Genomic DNA, 14,515 nt, shown 5'->3' with positions numbered 1-14,515 from the left:
GATTAACCTGGGAAAATTACCATTTAGTTATTTTGAAACCCATATTGTTGGCAATATATCACTAATGTAAATGTAAATGCACTTTGCTTTTGAAGAATTTTATGTTATTAAAGCCTGTAGCAGGAATATCAAAAACAGTTACTCCCTAACTCCACAGAATTTGTACATAGTTGGTGTAGGTCTTGGTAGTGTTGTTGAGGGTGGTACCGCTGTTGTTGGGAACCCTCTAGTTTCAGTGATTCCTGATCAGGACGTCAAGCTGTAAAGATGACTTAAGCAGGCTGTCCTTTATATACCTGTAGTGGTTGGTGACTTTGGTCCGGTTGACTGCTTCACATACTGACATCCATCCTTGGAATGTATAGGCATACAGGAGATCTTCACTTGTGATGTTGGTGTTGTACAAAATAGTTCTGAAAAGACCACTTGTAATACAAAAAGAATTAAAAAATAATAACTGTAATAGTGATAATTATAATAAAAATATAAATCAGATAAAAAGGCGTTGACAGTGGGCAACCAGGAGTCCTCCACAGGTCGTGAGAAGGGCCAGATGTGTGAAACGTCAGAGAGATGCTCTGATTATGGCTAAAAATACCCCACACTCTCCCGCACGCACTGTAAACAATAGCTGCACACGGAGGACAAAGAGAAGGGAGACCAAACGGCGAACTAATTACACCTTTTCCAAGATTGTCGTCTGCCTTGTTTTACAGTTTGTATCCGTAAAGTGGCTGTTCGCGAGGGAGCTGGAGAGAGTCATTCCCAGACCCCGCACCCCCGCCCCTAAGAATCTCACAACCTCAAATAACGCAAATAATGTCAGCAGTTTCTTGCCTATATTACAAATGCTTAACTGTCAATCTTGGACTTCAGGAAAGCGTGGCAGACCTCGGTGGCACGGGACAGCAGTGGCATGGCACCCCCATCGCTCTGACCCAGAGCAGAGAGACTTAGTTACCAGCAAAAATGATTGACAGCCATCAGTTTGGGGAAGTTTGAGAACAAGCCAGTAAATGGTTAACAGTGATAGGAAATGACAATACTGCAGCCATTTTTTTTTTCAAGTGCTAGTCTTTTTTTCTTTGAAGATGAATGATTTAAACAGCGCCTTCCTGAAAGTCATAGTGTGTAATAATGAAAAGAAAGTTAGTGTGTGGAAATGAGAGCAAGAGGAATTAACGAGAACGAGAATTAACCCAGCAGCCACAATAGGAGATAAGCACAGTGAGGAGAGGACTGGTCATTTTTGCATATTTCTTCATCCTTGTCACTACCAACAATGTTTCAGTTCAGTCAGTAATTTACTGAGAGAGCTCAAATGTGCAGACCTACCAAGACGACGCAAAAAAGGACAGAAGACATGCTTCATGTCTTAGTCTGGATTCACGGTGGTGGGTTAAAAATACACACCAACACCATCTATTCAGACAGGGTGGATATGCTGTCACAACAACGTTGGGTTGTGCCGCACACTCTGACCACCCTCAGAAAACACGGCCAAACAAACTTCACTCATAGGGTGACATTTCAGTGGCTCAACACCTACTGCATTTCAGCAATGTGGAAAACCTCAGTATAGAAATGCACAGTGCATGGTGTATGGCGACTGAAGTGCTAACTACAGTATAGATGCTGCACGTAGCTCAGTGAATATTTATTTCGCATTATACCGCCTTTACTAGTTACTGTCCTTGTCTACCACCAGGGGGTGCTATTTCTACTCATACGGGCATGCGCATGCGCGCACACGTTCCTTCTCAACAGACGCAGCACGCCGACGTTCAGAAAGATTTCAGCTGCTTGCGTGAACTGCAGCGATACTCCACACGCAGTCTTGGTGGCCTCGCCACATCCGTCTCTCTCCACCGGGATCAGGAATGCGTTTGATTATCTTTTGCATTGCGATACTATTCCTCTGGCCCTTCACTAGCAGTGCAGCCTCGAGCTTTAACACAGCTCCGCAGTACCAGTCCAGCACTGCCTCGGTGTGCAAAGAGGAGCAAGTTACAGTGACACTACAGTCAGTCAGCCCCCCCCCCCACACACACAAGCCTGCCGCACAAACTACAACAGCTCGCGCTCTCCTCGCCCTCGAAAGATTCGCTTCCCCCAGAGAGCGCGCGGGTGGGATGAGAGCACCCCATCCTGGACGTGCGTGTGCATGTGCGAGTGCGTGACAGCTCCCGTGCCGTTACATAGGGAAGCGCGTCCCCATTGATCTGTGAAGCTAAGCACGCACCCAAGCACTTGAACTCGATGATAAACTGAATTGTGAAAAATGCGAGCGCAGAAAGCAAACACAGCCCTCAGAGATAAACAAATGTGACCAACAAGATGCAAAGTCAGCGAGAAACCGTAATGGCAGTATTTTTCTCTTTCTAACCAGGACTGGTACATACATCCTTCGTCCATTTCGGGTACTTTATTTTTCTTTATTTTTTTTTTTGCGTTTTCGTTGGTTGTTTTTTCCATCTTGAGGTGCTCTGGTTGTGTAGGAGGCTTGAGGTTTCAGGTCTGTGGCGTAAAGTCCAAGTCCTTTAGCAGCAGAGAGGATTAATGGCCTTTAAGAAGAGTCAACAGATAAGACGACTAACAGATCCTCCATCCATCCCTCTCTGTCCTTCCCTCCATTGCTAAGCACAGAAGAGAGGAGATGAGTTGAGGAGAAGAGACAGAAGGGTAGTTAAAAAAAAACTACAAAAAGGGATGACCCGTAGGAAGGAAGTGGAGAGTTGGCATCCAGAAATGAAATGCCTTGAGAAGGTCTACGGCAAGTGAGGAGGCCCAAAAAGACCTAATCATCATGAAAGCAGAGATCCTAACCTCATGTGAACACTTTGTAATGTCTAATCCTTTAGTTCCAATTTCAGTGTATTTCTGTGATTAATACTTTCAGATGAATTTGAATATGTACATCACATTAAAGAAGCAAAAAAGAAAAAGTCTCATTTAAATAAGTACAGAAACAAACAAATCTCACTCCCTGTATGCACTGCCCAGGTCTTGGAGAGGCACTGGACACATAAGGTAGTGGAGAGGGCGTGCTTCTACTCCCCCGACATAAGAGCAAGGGCTGGGACACAGAGGGGGTGACACAGGCTGAGGTATTTCCAGGTGACTTCCACCTGTATTCATATGCATAAGTTACACAATTTTCTCCCCACAGCAAAAAAGTCGTTAGGGAGGAGAGGTCAGAGTGAGTGGGAAAAAAAAGTGCTTCAGAACACAGAGAGCATTTATTTACAGCAAACGTAAAGTTCTCTTTTGTTTCTTTTCATTCCATTTTCTCTTTTTTTAGGGGTATTCCTTAGCCTCGACTCAGAAGTGTCTTCGTTTTAGTTAGTTAGTGCTAAACCGGGTTGTTGGTGTAGCATTGCGCATCCTTTTAGGTAGGTTAAGAACAACGGAAAACCAACGGATGGCTCTCAAAAGCAGGGACAGGAGGAAAAAGGGATTAAAGAAAGTGTTTTAGTTAATTAGCCCAGGGATGTATGGGTGGGCGAGAGGCTCACGATTCACTGAGCGAATGTGAGGGTACACACAGCCAGCACAGCTGGACGATGCAGAGAGACAGGTTGCAGAGAGACAGGGTGCAGAGAGACAGGGTGCTCACTTCAGCCCCTCCAAGCTCCTCCCAGACATTTTCTGTTTTTCACTCCTTCTCTTCTCTACACTTCCTGGTTTCTTGCTTTCTGGCGAGGCTATCTGAAAGTGACAGCACAATGACGGGCTGACCGATATCTTTCTCCTGGTGTCTCCTGACGTCTCTCCCAAGGTCCACGGGCCTCCGAGGACGAGGAAGATGGGCGACTTTAGGAGCAACTAAGTCTAACAAATGAGGACGTTGGCTGTGATTGGGTGAGAGGGGCAGAAAGATAAAGGGAGAGAGCAAGAGAAAGAGGGAGAGTAGTGGCATGAGAGGAGAGAGAGAGAGAGTTCAGTTCTGTTGGAGTATGAGGTTCTCCAGCTCATCTGCTGAGCGGAGCAGGAAGGCCGCCGATTCGCGGTACCCGGCGATCAGCTGACGCACGGCTGCCACTTCTGTATGGCTAAGCTGAGCTGAAGCTCCGCCTCCTCCACTCCGCCCAAGACTACTGGTGCTTGACGTCGAGGAGTTTGAAGCCAGAGACTTCATACTGAGATCAGTAGGCCCTAACGAGAGAGAATGACAAAGAGAGTCAGGCTTAAAACTCTTCCTTTAGCATCTTTAACATCTCTGGTTAAAGCGTTAAAGGTGTGGCGTGCTGTTGGTGGGGCCGGCTGACCGTTGCTTTGGGCAGTGGTGGTCGTGAGGGGGATGGGGTGCTGGACGCTCCCTCCCAGGGCGCCGTACGCACGGTAGGTGTAGCTGAGGCCTCCGTTGATGTACAGCTGGTCCTGGGAATAGGCTGCTGCACCCAGAGGGTAGGCGGAGTGGGGCAGAGGCACAGGCTCGCGGGGCACCGTCTTCTCCAGAGCCATCTGATCCTCCTGGGACAGGGACACATCGTTCACATTCAGTCATTCTGAGCTACGCAAAAGGCTTTGTAGATCCAAAATCCATTTTAGGAATGTTCAGATAAAGTGTTTTCAGAAATAATAATATCAACCATTGTCCAATGCAGGGAGCTGATCAGTCATTCATAAGTGAGACGCAAGTTATATCACAAACCGACCGTGCAACAAGTCCCATAACTTATAGAATCTTACTGTTAGCTCAGGGAATCCCAGTGGCAGTGTGGGAGATCCCATGAGCTACACATTCTTGTGTTCTCTCTAATTAAGCTCATGAGCTCATTATGCCGAGTTTCATAATCTGGGTCAAATGTGCTAGAGCAAAAACAGTGTACAGAGCATGTGGTCTCCAGGGCTGGCATTAGGAGCCAGTGAATTAGCTCCACTGAAGCGCCATGCTGTGACATCTCAATAGACTCCTCACGCGGCCCCACATAAGCCCACTGGGCCCGGCGCCGTTACTGACGTGTGTCTGGTAGACGTCCAGGCGCATTCTCTTGGCAGCGTTCCGTGTTTCGCTCTCGCAGGCAGCCGCCAGAATGTTCTCCGCCATGGCTGAGGTCAGGTGGGGCGGCGTGGGCCGAGTCTAACACAACACACCAAGATACGACACACAGCCTCACAATGGCGCCCAGACAATGCAGACACACTTAACTCCATCTGAACAACACTGTCAGCAGAGTTTAAAAAACAGGGTTTTACTTTCATTTTTTGAAAAGCTGGAAACGAAAAACAACATGTAACAACATGATGGCATCTAGTACACCAGCCACAAGGGGGCAGTGTGTGGTAGAGAGAAACGGTGACGTTGACCACAGGAAACGGGACCACCACAAAGCCCCGCGGCCCGTACCTCCATGCCGTTCTTCTTCATGCGACGGCAGGATTTGAGGTAGGTGCGGATGCGTTTGCGGGCGCGTTCCTGGAATTCCGGGAACTGACGACTGCACGACTCGATGATGGCCTGGATCTTCTCCTTGGGCTGCTTGGAGATCGGCACCATGCGGTCCAGGTTCTCATCCACAAACAGACGCACAAACATCTAAAGGAGAGACGCAAAGAAGTTCTTCCCGGGGCTGTACAGTACACTTTGCACACTGCTGAATGACGGCGTAGGGTGAAAGTGAATGTGAGGTTATGAAGTCAGATCAAAACCCCGCACGTTGTGTCTTACTCACGTTAAAGGCCTTCAGTCTCTCCGGGTCTACTCCTTCCGTGTCATTGATCTTGTCGCTGTCGTCGTGGTCATCGTGATCGTCGTCATCGTCGTCGGCGGCCTGAGAGCGACTGACCGTTAGATCCTCTGCACACATCTCCATCTTTATGGAGTCATAGGTCCCTGCACCATACTGAGGAGACTACACACACACAAATACACACAGGCACACACACACAAATGCATGCACACGCACAAACACAAGCACACGTACAAACACAGACACGCACACACAAACACGCAGGTGCGCATACACAAAATAGCGTTAAAGTGAGACTCCCGTCTGTATGTTTGCAGAGAAATGTGAAGAAGGTCTGTTCAGAGAATGGCCGAGACACTAATGAAAACTACACGCACAAGCCGACGTCTGTTCTCCTCTGTCAGGACATGTTCGGGACGTTGCCTCTACAGTTCAGTGTAGGTGTGCGAGACAAAGAGCACTTTCAGACACCCCCCAAGTCAGTCAACGTCAGATTCCTTCCTGTTATCTCTGTCAATTCTTTGTTGCATTTCTTCTCTATCTTTCTCATTCAATAAACACCTTTTCATCTCTAAACTGTATGGATATTGTCAATATTGTCAGTCTAGCATGCATTCAGCCCTAAAAAGTGTGAAGTTCTTGAAAGGCTGTGTGTGTGTGTGTGTGTGTGTGAGTGAGAGTGAGCGTGTGCGTGGGTGAGTGAGACAGCGTTCGTGTGTGTGTGTGTGTGTGTGTGTGTGTGTGTGTGTGTGTGTGTGTGAGTGAGAGTGAGCGTGTGCGTGGGTGAGTGAGAGTGAGCGTGTGCGTGGGTGAGTGAGACAGCGTTCGTGTGTGTGTGTGTGTGTGTGTGTGTGTGTGTGTATACCTTGCTAGCGTAGTCCCTGCTGTCTCGTTCTAGGCGGAGGTCTGGGGCCAGCGGGGGTTTGGGGTATTTCCTCCGTAGCTCCTCCGTGTGCTCCGGGGTGAACGTGGCCAGCATGGCGGAGGCCTGGCCCACACGCTCCCTCACGTGGAGGGGCTGCCGCTCCTCTGAGGAGGAGGAGGACGTCGTGCTGAAGTCCAGCGGCACGCCTGTCCCGTTCCCGTTTACCTGACCGTACGGCCCCGTCACTGGTCCCGCCCCTGCACTGTCACTTATAGAAACCACGCCCATAGAGGGAGGAGTCATGCTGTGGATTCCATTGCCACTCCCACTTTCCGAAGATGAGTCATCTGTAAAAACAAACAAAAAAAAAAAACACACTTAAGACTTTAGATTTTACTCATATATTCACACCTCAACAGCCAAATCCATCTGAAACATTTGCTTTGACATTTTTTAAATCATTCCAATGCAACATGAAAGTACATTCAAACAGGCAGAAGCAACAGCAGAAAAATCAAAGAGATGTAGAACAGCTGAATGGAAAAAAATGGTGAAGAAACTGAGGGAGTTGTAGCTATATACTTACAGTTAAATACCGCATATAGTTATAGTTTTGAAAATACTGCAATGCTGCCTACAGAGGGCACTGTGGAGCAGTGACTCACCACTTTGTCATTCTGTCTGTATACAACAGACCTCTTAATGTGTGCATGTTCTGCTAGCGTGTGCACATGTATGTGTGTGTTGTAGTGCATGTGTGCCGAATGGCTGTGCAATCTGAATTGTTTAGATTAGTTAAGTGTGAAACACTGCCAGTAGACTGGGACAGACTGCTCATTACAGTGGCCCCGCCCCCATACCCCGCCTCACAGTAAATATAGCTATCACACGTCCCACACTTCCTATGGAGTCCATCACAAATGCATATCCCCTTGTAGCGTTGCCATGTCGACAATGCGTGAAGAAAAGGGAGCCTTAAGGCAGGAGCAGGTATTGGGGTCAGCTTCTTAAATGGGTGGGGCCAATGTCACAGAGAGTGTGAAGGGGCCTGGGGGTGGAGCCAATGTCACAGAGTGTGTGAAGGGCCTGGGGGTGGGGCCAATGTCACAGAGAGTGGGAAGGGCCTGGGGGTGGAGCCAATGTCACAGAGAGTGGGAAGGGCCTGGGGGTGGAGCCAATGTCACAGAGTGTGTGAAGGGCCTGGGGGTGGAGCCAATGTCACAGAGTGTGTGAAGGGCCTGGGGGTGGAGCCAATGTCACAGAGAGTGGGAAGGGCCTGGGGGTGGAGCCAATGTCACAGAGTGTGTGAAGGGCCTGGGGGTGGAGCCAATGTCACAGAGTGTGTGAAGGGCCTGGGGGTGGAGCCAATGTCACAGAGTGTGTGAAGGGCCTGGGGGTGGGGCCAATGTCACAGAGTGTGGGAAGGGCCTGGGGGTGGAGCCAATGTCACAGAGTGTGTGAAGGGCCTGGGGGTGGGGCCTCCTGGGGTGGAGGAGGAGAGAGAGAGGTAGGAGAGTGCAGGAGAGAGGAGGAGACATATAGAGAGAGAGGAGGAGACATATAGAGAGAGGGGAGGAGACATATAGAGAGAGGAGGAGAGAGGGGAGGAGACATATAGAGAGAGAGGAGGAGACATAGAGAGAGAGGAGGAGACATATAGAGAAAGAGAAGGAGACATATAGAGAGAGAGGAGGAGACATATAGAGAGAGAGGAGGAGACTTATAGAGAGAGAGGAGGAGACATATAGAGAGAGAGGAGGAGACATATAGAGAGAGAGGAGGAGACATATAGAGAGAGGGGGTCTGGGTAATCCTGGCACAGCCAGGCATCTATTTATTAGAGTATAAAGAGCATTCATGCACAGAGAGGAAGGCCAGCCAAATGCCTGCCAGCTCCGCCCCAAACTCCCTCCAGTTTATTACACAAGAGGCACACACACACACACACACAGTAAATACAACCTCAAACTCTTTCTTTCCCTCTCTCTGATTTGCGGGCGTGTCTTCATAAAGTGTTTTGAAGGCTGCTGTGACAGATCACTATATAAATGTATGTAAAACACGCCACATCTTCACTGCTGGAACCGCCACTGTGTCATGGTGGCTGTGAGTTGCTGAATACACTGGTCATCTCTCTCTCTCTCTCTCTCTCTCTCTCTCTCTCTCTCTCTCTCTCTCTCTCTCTCTCTCTCTCTCTCTCTTTCTCTCAGTCAGTCTCTCTCTCTCTCTCTCTCTCTCTCTCTCTCTCTCTCTTTGAAGTGCAGAACTGTCTGCTAAACCGCTGCTGTTCTTTTTCACTGATGTATTCTGACTGATTTGGTGAAAGCTGACAGATCTTTTGGCATTTCAGTGTGTGTATGTGTGCATGTGATGTGTGCAAAACATGTGTGCGTGTGTATATGTGCATTGTGTACGTATGTGATGTAAAATATTTGTGTGCATGTGTGTGTACATGATGTATGTAAAACATATACAAAACATGCCATAGTAGAGGAGAACAGGATATTTAATAACTGATCTTGAGATGATATTCAAATGTGGCCATACAACTAGATCCACAAGTACACACACACACACACACACACACACACACACACACACACACACACACACACACACACACACACACACACACACACACACACACACACATATATATGAAGGGTTTTCAGACATAGCACATTGCTCATCTACAAAAGGCTACTTTCTTAAGGACTCATTTTACATACAAGATGACAAATGAAGCTTCAATAAAATGAATATGCCAGGTATCCAGCCCAGGGCTTCAGAGAGTGCCGGTTTTAATTGCACCCTCTTGGAGGAGTAGAGGCTGTGTTTGTGCAGAGCTGGTCTTTCACAGAGCTGGTGTTTGTGCTGAGTTTGTGCAGTGCTGCTGGCCCACCCGGGTTTTGGACTTTGATTCCCCTCTCACATCAGCCACTGTGTCCAGGACGCAGAGCGTGCAAGGGACAGTGCTGGACATGACGTGAAGTTCAAAGCTGGGCAATTATTACTGCAATCAACTGACAATTACAATCTTTATCAGAAATGCTATCAGGATCTTGGCACGATGGGGACATTCACAGTTCTGAGTCAAACGTCAAATTCCTAGACGTCTCCCTGACGTTCACTGCCTCAAAAGCTGAATTTGCATGATATATAATGAAGAGAACGACAGTGTAACAGTAACGACAGTGTAACAGTAACGACAGTGTAACAGTCTGCCTTTGTTAAATGGGTCTGAAAAAGACAACAAACAATAACTCACACAACACAGCAGGAACACAACAGCCAGATGAAAGCAACTCAAATGTGAAAGATGCTACGAACTAAAGTGCCTGATATTCTATGACTTGACCCAAACAATGATCAGATTCCCCAATTTTCAGTGTCTGGAATAGATTTTTTTAATTCCCTGACCTTCCTAGCCCTGGTCATGTGTAAAGGTTTGATACCATTTTAATAGATGTCTCTGTACTAAAAGCTGTAGTGCTGGTCAGAGGACTTGCACAGCTATTGTGAGACCTCTGTCAGAAACGTCCTGTCTCTCTGTAAAACGTGTGTACTCCATCGCACCTTTGACTGAATGAGCTTCAGGGCCCCTGCTGGGTTGAGAGTGGCCTACAGTCCCATAATCCACTGGTGGACGGACACAAACAGCGCATGGCACCATGGCAACAGTAATCTGTACCTATGAAGTGTTTCTCGGTGTAGCCTGCATTCAGCCCTAAAAACGTGAAGTGAAAAGTATAGTTCTATTAATGGTCCACTTTTTAAGTCCTCCTTCAGTGTGCTTCACAAACAGTGGTCAAACGTGCCTGTACTTGGTCCTGAGATATACAAATGTGACAATTAGCACATGACAATACTTTACTATTAGGGCAATAAATAAGAACAATTAAACAACCGGAATGCTGTACTGAACCAGCCAGATCTTGAAGACTTTCTTCATTTTTCTTCACAGTTGCAGAGAACGGCAGCATTACGAGAGCAGCAGGTCTCCTAAACTACAACCAGACTCCACCTCCAAACCAGCAAACTCTCTGTAGGGCTTGCAACAAGAAAGCTCATTATCAAACCATAAACATTAGTGTAAGCACTAGACGTGTGATGGGTGGAGCAGATGCATTTAGAGCCGGGTTTGGATGTAAGAAGTGCTGAGGGGTGTGGTTGGTGTAGAAAAGAGACATCACCACAACATTCAAGAAATGAACACAGTCATGGGCTCTGTTTGTCCCACAAGATCTGGCAACCTTGTCAGGCTCAATCGACTTAAATTCCAATGGTTTTTAAATCTAAATCTCTTTGCCTCCGCCAGAAAAATGAGACTGGGTCTGTGGTGGGATCCGTGAGCAGAACCATTACCCAGAGCGTCCCTCCAAATCCACACAAAAATCGATCAGTGACATGAGAATCCGGCCGGGCCAGACCCCAGCGCCCACCTCAGGGCTGAGGACCGGAACATGTGAGGATCTGGAGAGGTTCTGTACAGGGAAATGGTCTCAAATTCCTTTACATTTGTTACTCCCTCTTCTCCAGGATTCTAAAACGAGACTCGGCGCTGTTCTCTTGGCAAGCGGAAGCCCAAAGTGCTAAATGTGGGCTGCTAAGAATTGTGACATGGTTTTGCTAATTTACGTTAATTACTTTTTTCCATATCTATTCCTTTGAATAATCTGACATTCCTCAAGTCATGCATCTTAATTTTTTCAGAGCAAAATAATGTTGTGACATCCAATAAATGTTTTTTCATTTCTTTTTTTTAAGGGTGTCAAATAGGAGAGCACTGTAACCTGTATCTCCAACATGTTTCTTCACTTATTTTCCCTGTGTGTGTGTGTGTGTGTGTGTGTGTGTGTGTGTGTGTGTATGTTTCCTTTATTTTAAGTCCTTCACTCTTTCTCGTTTCCTTTACTGCCGAGTGTCTTTGAAAGGCACCGGAGGAGTGAGCTCTTTGTGTTTGGTATACTGTGGGCATGTGTATGTGGCCGTTAACGTGCATGTACCAAACTCCTCCTCCACAGCGCAGTAATTGGCAGATTTGTAACTCATGCGGATGACCTCCAATTAGCCGACTCCTCCAATGGGACTGGGCCAATCCTGTCACTCATTTACTGCTGCTGCCGCATCACTGCATCTGAAAGAAGCATCGACACTGGCCCAGACACCACCACACGTCCTCCTCTCTCTCTCTCTCCATCTCTCTCCTCTCTTTCAGCCTCTCTCCTGTCTCTCTCTCTCTCCTCTGTCTCTCTATACCTCTCTCTCTCTCTCCCTCTACTCTCTTACCATCTCTCTCCTCTCTCTCTCTCTCTCTCTCTCTCTCCATCTCTCTCCTCTCTTTCAGCCTCTCTCCTGTCTCTCTCTCTCTCCTCTGTCTCTCTATACCTCTCTCTCTCTCCCTCTACTCTCTCTCCATCTCTCTCCTCTCTTTCTGCCTCTCTCTCTCTCTCTCTGTCTCTCTCTCTCTCTCTCCATCTCTCTCCTCTCTTTCTGCCTCTCTCTGTCTCTCTCTCTCTCTCTCTCTCTCTCTCTCTCTCTCTCTCTCTCTCTCTCTCCTCTGTCTCTCTATACCTCTCTCTCTCCACACTCATATCTTCACTCCTCTCCCAGAAAGCAGTTCCTCTTGCCCTCCCCCCACTCCGTGCCTCCACCTTATTTGTCTGCACAATAGGGACCCGCCCCATCTTCTCTCCTCCATCCCCCCCCATCTTCTCTCCCCCCCCCCCCCCCCCCCCGCCCCATCTTCTCTCCTCCACCCCCCCATCTTCTCTCCACCACCCCCCCCCCCCCCCACCCCACTCCCCCCATTCGTCGTTCTCCTTCTAAAAAAGAAAGCGACCAATACAAGTGTCCGGGGGTGTGGGGGGGTTCTAATGGTACGGTCTGTCAGCTCTGAATGCCACTGTGTTTCACGGAGCCGTTCGGCATCGTGGGGACAGCACAGAACAGGAGTGTGTGTGTTTAAGAGGGAGTGTGTCGTAGAGGCACGAGGATACACACGCACACACACAGACAAGTGCCCATACAGACACGCTCACACATGTAGCACCATGAGTGTAGTAGGATGTCAGGTTGTGGGGCTGGTCCACAGACAGTCAATCAATGCATTACCCATGATTCCATGTGGGGGGCTGTCACGGGGCATACAGCAGAGTGCTGCATCAGCCAGCACAGTGAACACAGACACATCCCACACATACATACACACATGGTCTCTCACCCTCTCTCTCTCTCTCTCTCTCCCCATCTCTCTCTCTCTCTCCCCATTTCTCTCTCTTTCTGTCTCTCTCTCTCTCTTTCTCTTTCTCTGTCTCTCTCTGTCTCTTTCTCCATCTCTGTCTCTCTCTCTCTCTCTCTCTCTCTCACACACACGTCGTGCACATACACATACACACCCCACCAATGAGATAATGCAAACCTTATTTCTCAGAGTAAAAATAAATAACACTCCTGTAAGGAAGTACTTTGTTTTTTATCAGTATCAAAGTAAATCACTATATGCCTATTAAACTGCCGATTTCTGCCTTATTCTAATTAGATCAAATAAATATGCAGTCTTTCCCAATGCTATGTGGAATAACAACACTTTAATTTAAGTATTAACTATATATCAAATGCAACACTGTCTAAACTCTTTTAATCAATATGATTAAAGCAGCAATATGATTGGAGCAGCAGTTGTGTATTATACAGAAGGTGGTATAAATCAATGGTTTCATTGTAGTCCAGTTGGAGTTACATTGATTTAAACTAACAGTGCAGATTAAAGCCAGGCATTAATTAAGGGAATTGTTTCTTTAATGTAGCAAAGGGACAATAAATTAAAGTTCACTTTGCCATGTACAGAAAACAAGCCTACAGCATGTCAGTCTGTTTTTGCGCGTTTGTGTATGTGTCACAACTCGGGCCAATTAACACATGAAATGACTGAATTCATGGAACCTACACCCATACACACACAGGCATGTTCACACACACACACACCACACACACACACACACACACACACACAGGTATGTACATTATTGGAAAATTAATACACACTCACAGAATAGATGCACACGTGTTCAGTAAACATATTTTTACACTACATGCTTCAGCAAAGACAGATATGTTTACTGAATGGCCACAGTATACACGAGAGAACTGAGTGCACACACGGAATCTCTCTCTCTCTCTCTCTCTCTCTCTCTCTCTCACACACACACACACACACACACACACACACACACACACACACACACACTGCAGGAGTCTTGTGACTTTAACAGAGCGAGTCATATGATTCTGCCTGTGACATGAAGTAAAATTTCACTCCCCCTCTCGTACACATGAGAGCAATACGACACACACACGCGCGCTACACGATAAACATGCACACACACGAGCTCCACGACAGGGTGAGAGGGCAGGGCGAGAGGGCAGGGCGAGGGGGGCAGGGCGAGGGGGGCAGGGACGAGAGGGCAGGGACGAGAGGGCAGGGCGAGAGGGCAGGGCGAGGGGGCAGTGCGAGAGGGCAGGGCGAGAGGGCAGGGCGAGAGGGCAGGGCGAGGGGGCAGGGCGAGGGGGTAGGGCGAGAGGGCAGGGCGAGAGGGCAGGGCGAGAGGGCAGGGCGAGAGGGCAGGGCGAGGGGGTAGGACGAGGGGGTAGGGCGAGAGGGCAGGGCGAGAGGGCAGGGCGAGGGGGCAGGGCGAGAGGGCAGGGCGAGAGGGCAGGGCGAGGGGGCAGGGCGAGGGGGGCAGGGCGAGGGGGCAGGGCGAGAGGGCAGGGCGAGGGGGCAGGGCGAGGGGGCAGGGCGAGGGGGCAGGGCGAGGGGGGCAGGGCGAGGGGGCAGGGCGAGAGGGCAGGGCGAGAGGGCAGGGCGAGGGGGCAGGGCGAGGGGGCAGGGCGAGAGGGCAGGGCGAGAGGGCAGGGCGAGGGGGCAGGGCGAGAGGGCAGGGCGAGAGGGCAGGGC

At 48.6% G+C, this 14,515-nt stretch overlaps 1 protein-coding gene across 7 annotated transcripts in view; it reads right to left on the bottom strand.

Moving 5' to 3' along the window:
• Positions 1–2,392: 2,392 nt before the first annotated feature.
• The window catches only part of nol4lb (nucleolar protein 4-like b), a 70,510-nt gene continuing 58,387 nt past the window's right edge, over positions 2,393–14,515 (bottom strand). For 6 of the 7 annotated variants that reach the window (XM_076984583.1, XM_076984581.1, XM_076984579.1 and 3 more), the window contains 6 exons: positions 6,559–6,905; positions 5,676–5,855; positions 5,351–5,539; positions 4,964–5,083; positions 4,269–4,473; positions 2,393–4,155 (listed from right to left, as the gene is read on the bottom strand). In XM_076984583.1, coding sequence (XP_076840698.1) covers positions 3,941–4,155; positions 4,269–4,473; positions 4,964–5,083; positions 5,351–5,539; positions 5,676–5,855; positions 6,559–6,905 — 1,256 coding nt within the window. In that variant the 3' untranslated portion in view covers positions 2,393–3,940. The remainder of the gene's footprint in view (positions 4,156–4,268; positions 4,474–4,963; positions 5,084–5,350; positions 5,540–5,675; positions 5,856–6,558; positions 6,906–14,515) is intronic. The other variant, XM_076984584.1, reaches the window with a different exon arrangement.

Source organism: Brachyhypopomus gauderio, chromosome 21, assembly GCF_052324685.1.
Source record: "Brachyhypopomus gauderio isolate BG-103 chromosome 21, BGAUD_0.2, whole genome shotgun sequence".
Classification (NCBI taxonomy): domain Eukaryota; kingdom Metazoa; phylum Chordata; class Actinopteri; order Gymnotiformes; family Hypopomidae; genus Brachyhypopomus; species Brachyhypopomus gauderio.
Note: the sequence above shows the minus strand (reverse complement) of the source record. Positions and strands in the feature narration are given on the sequence as shown.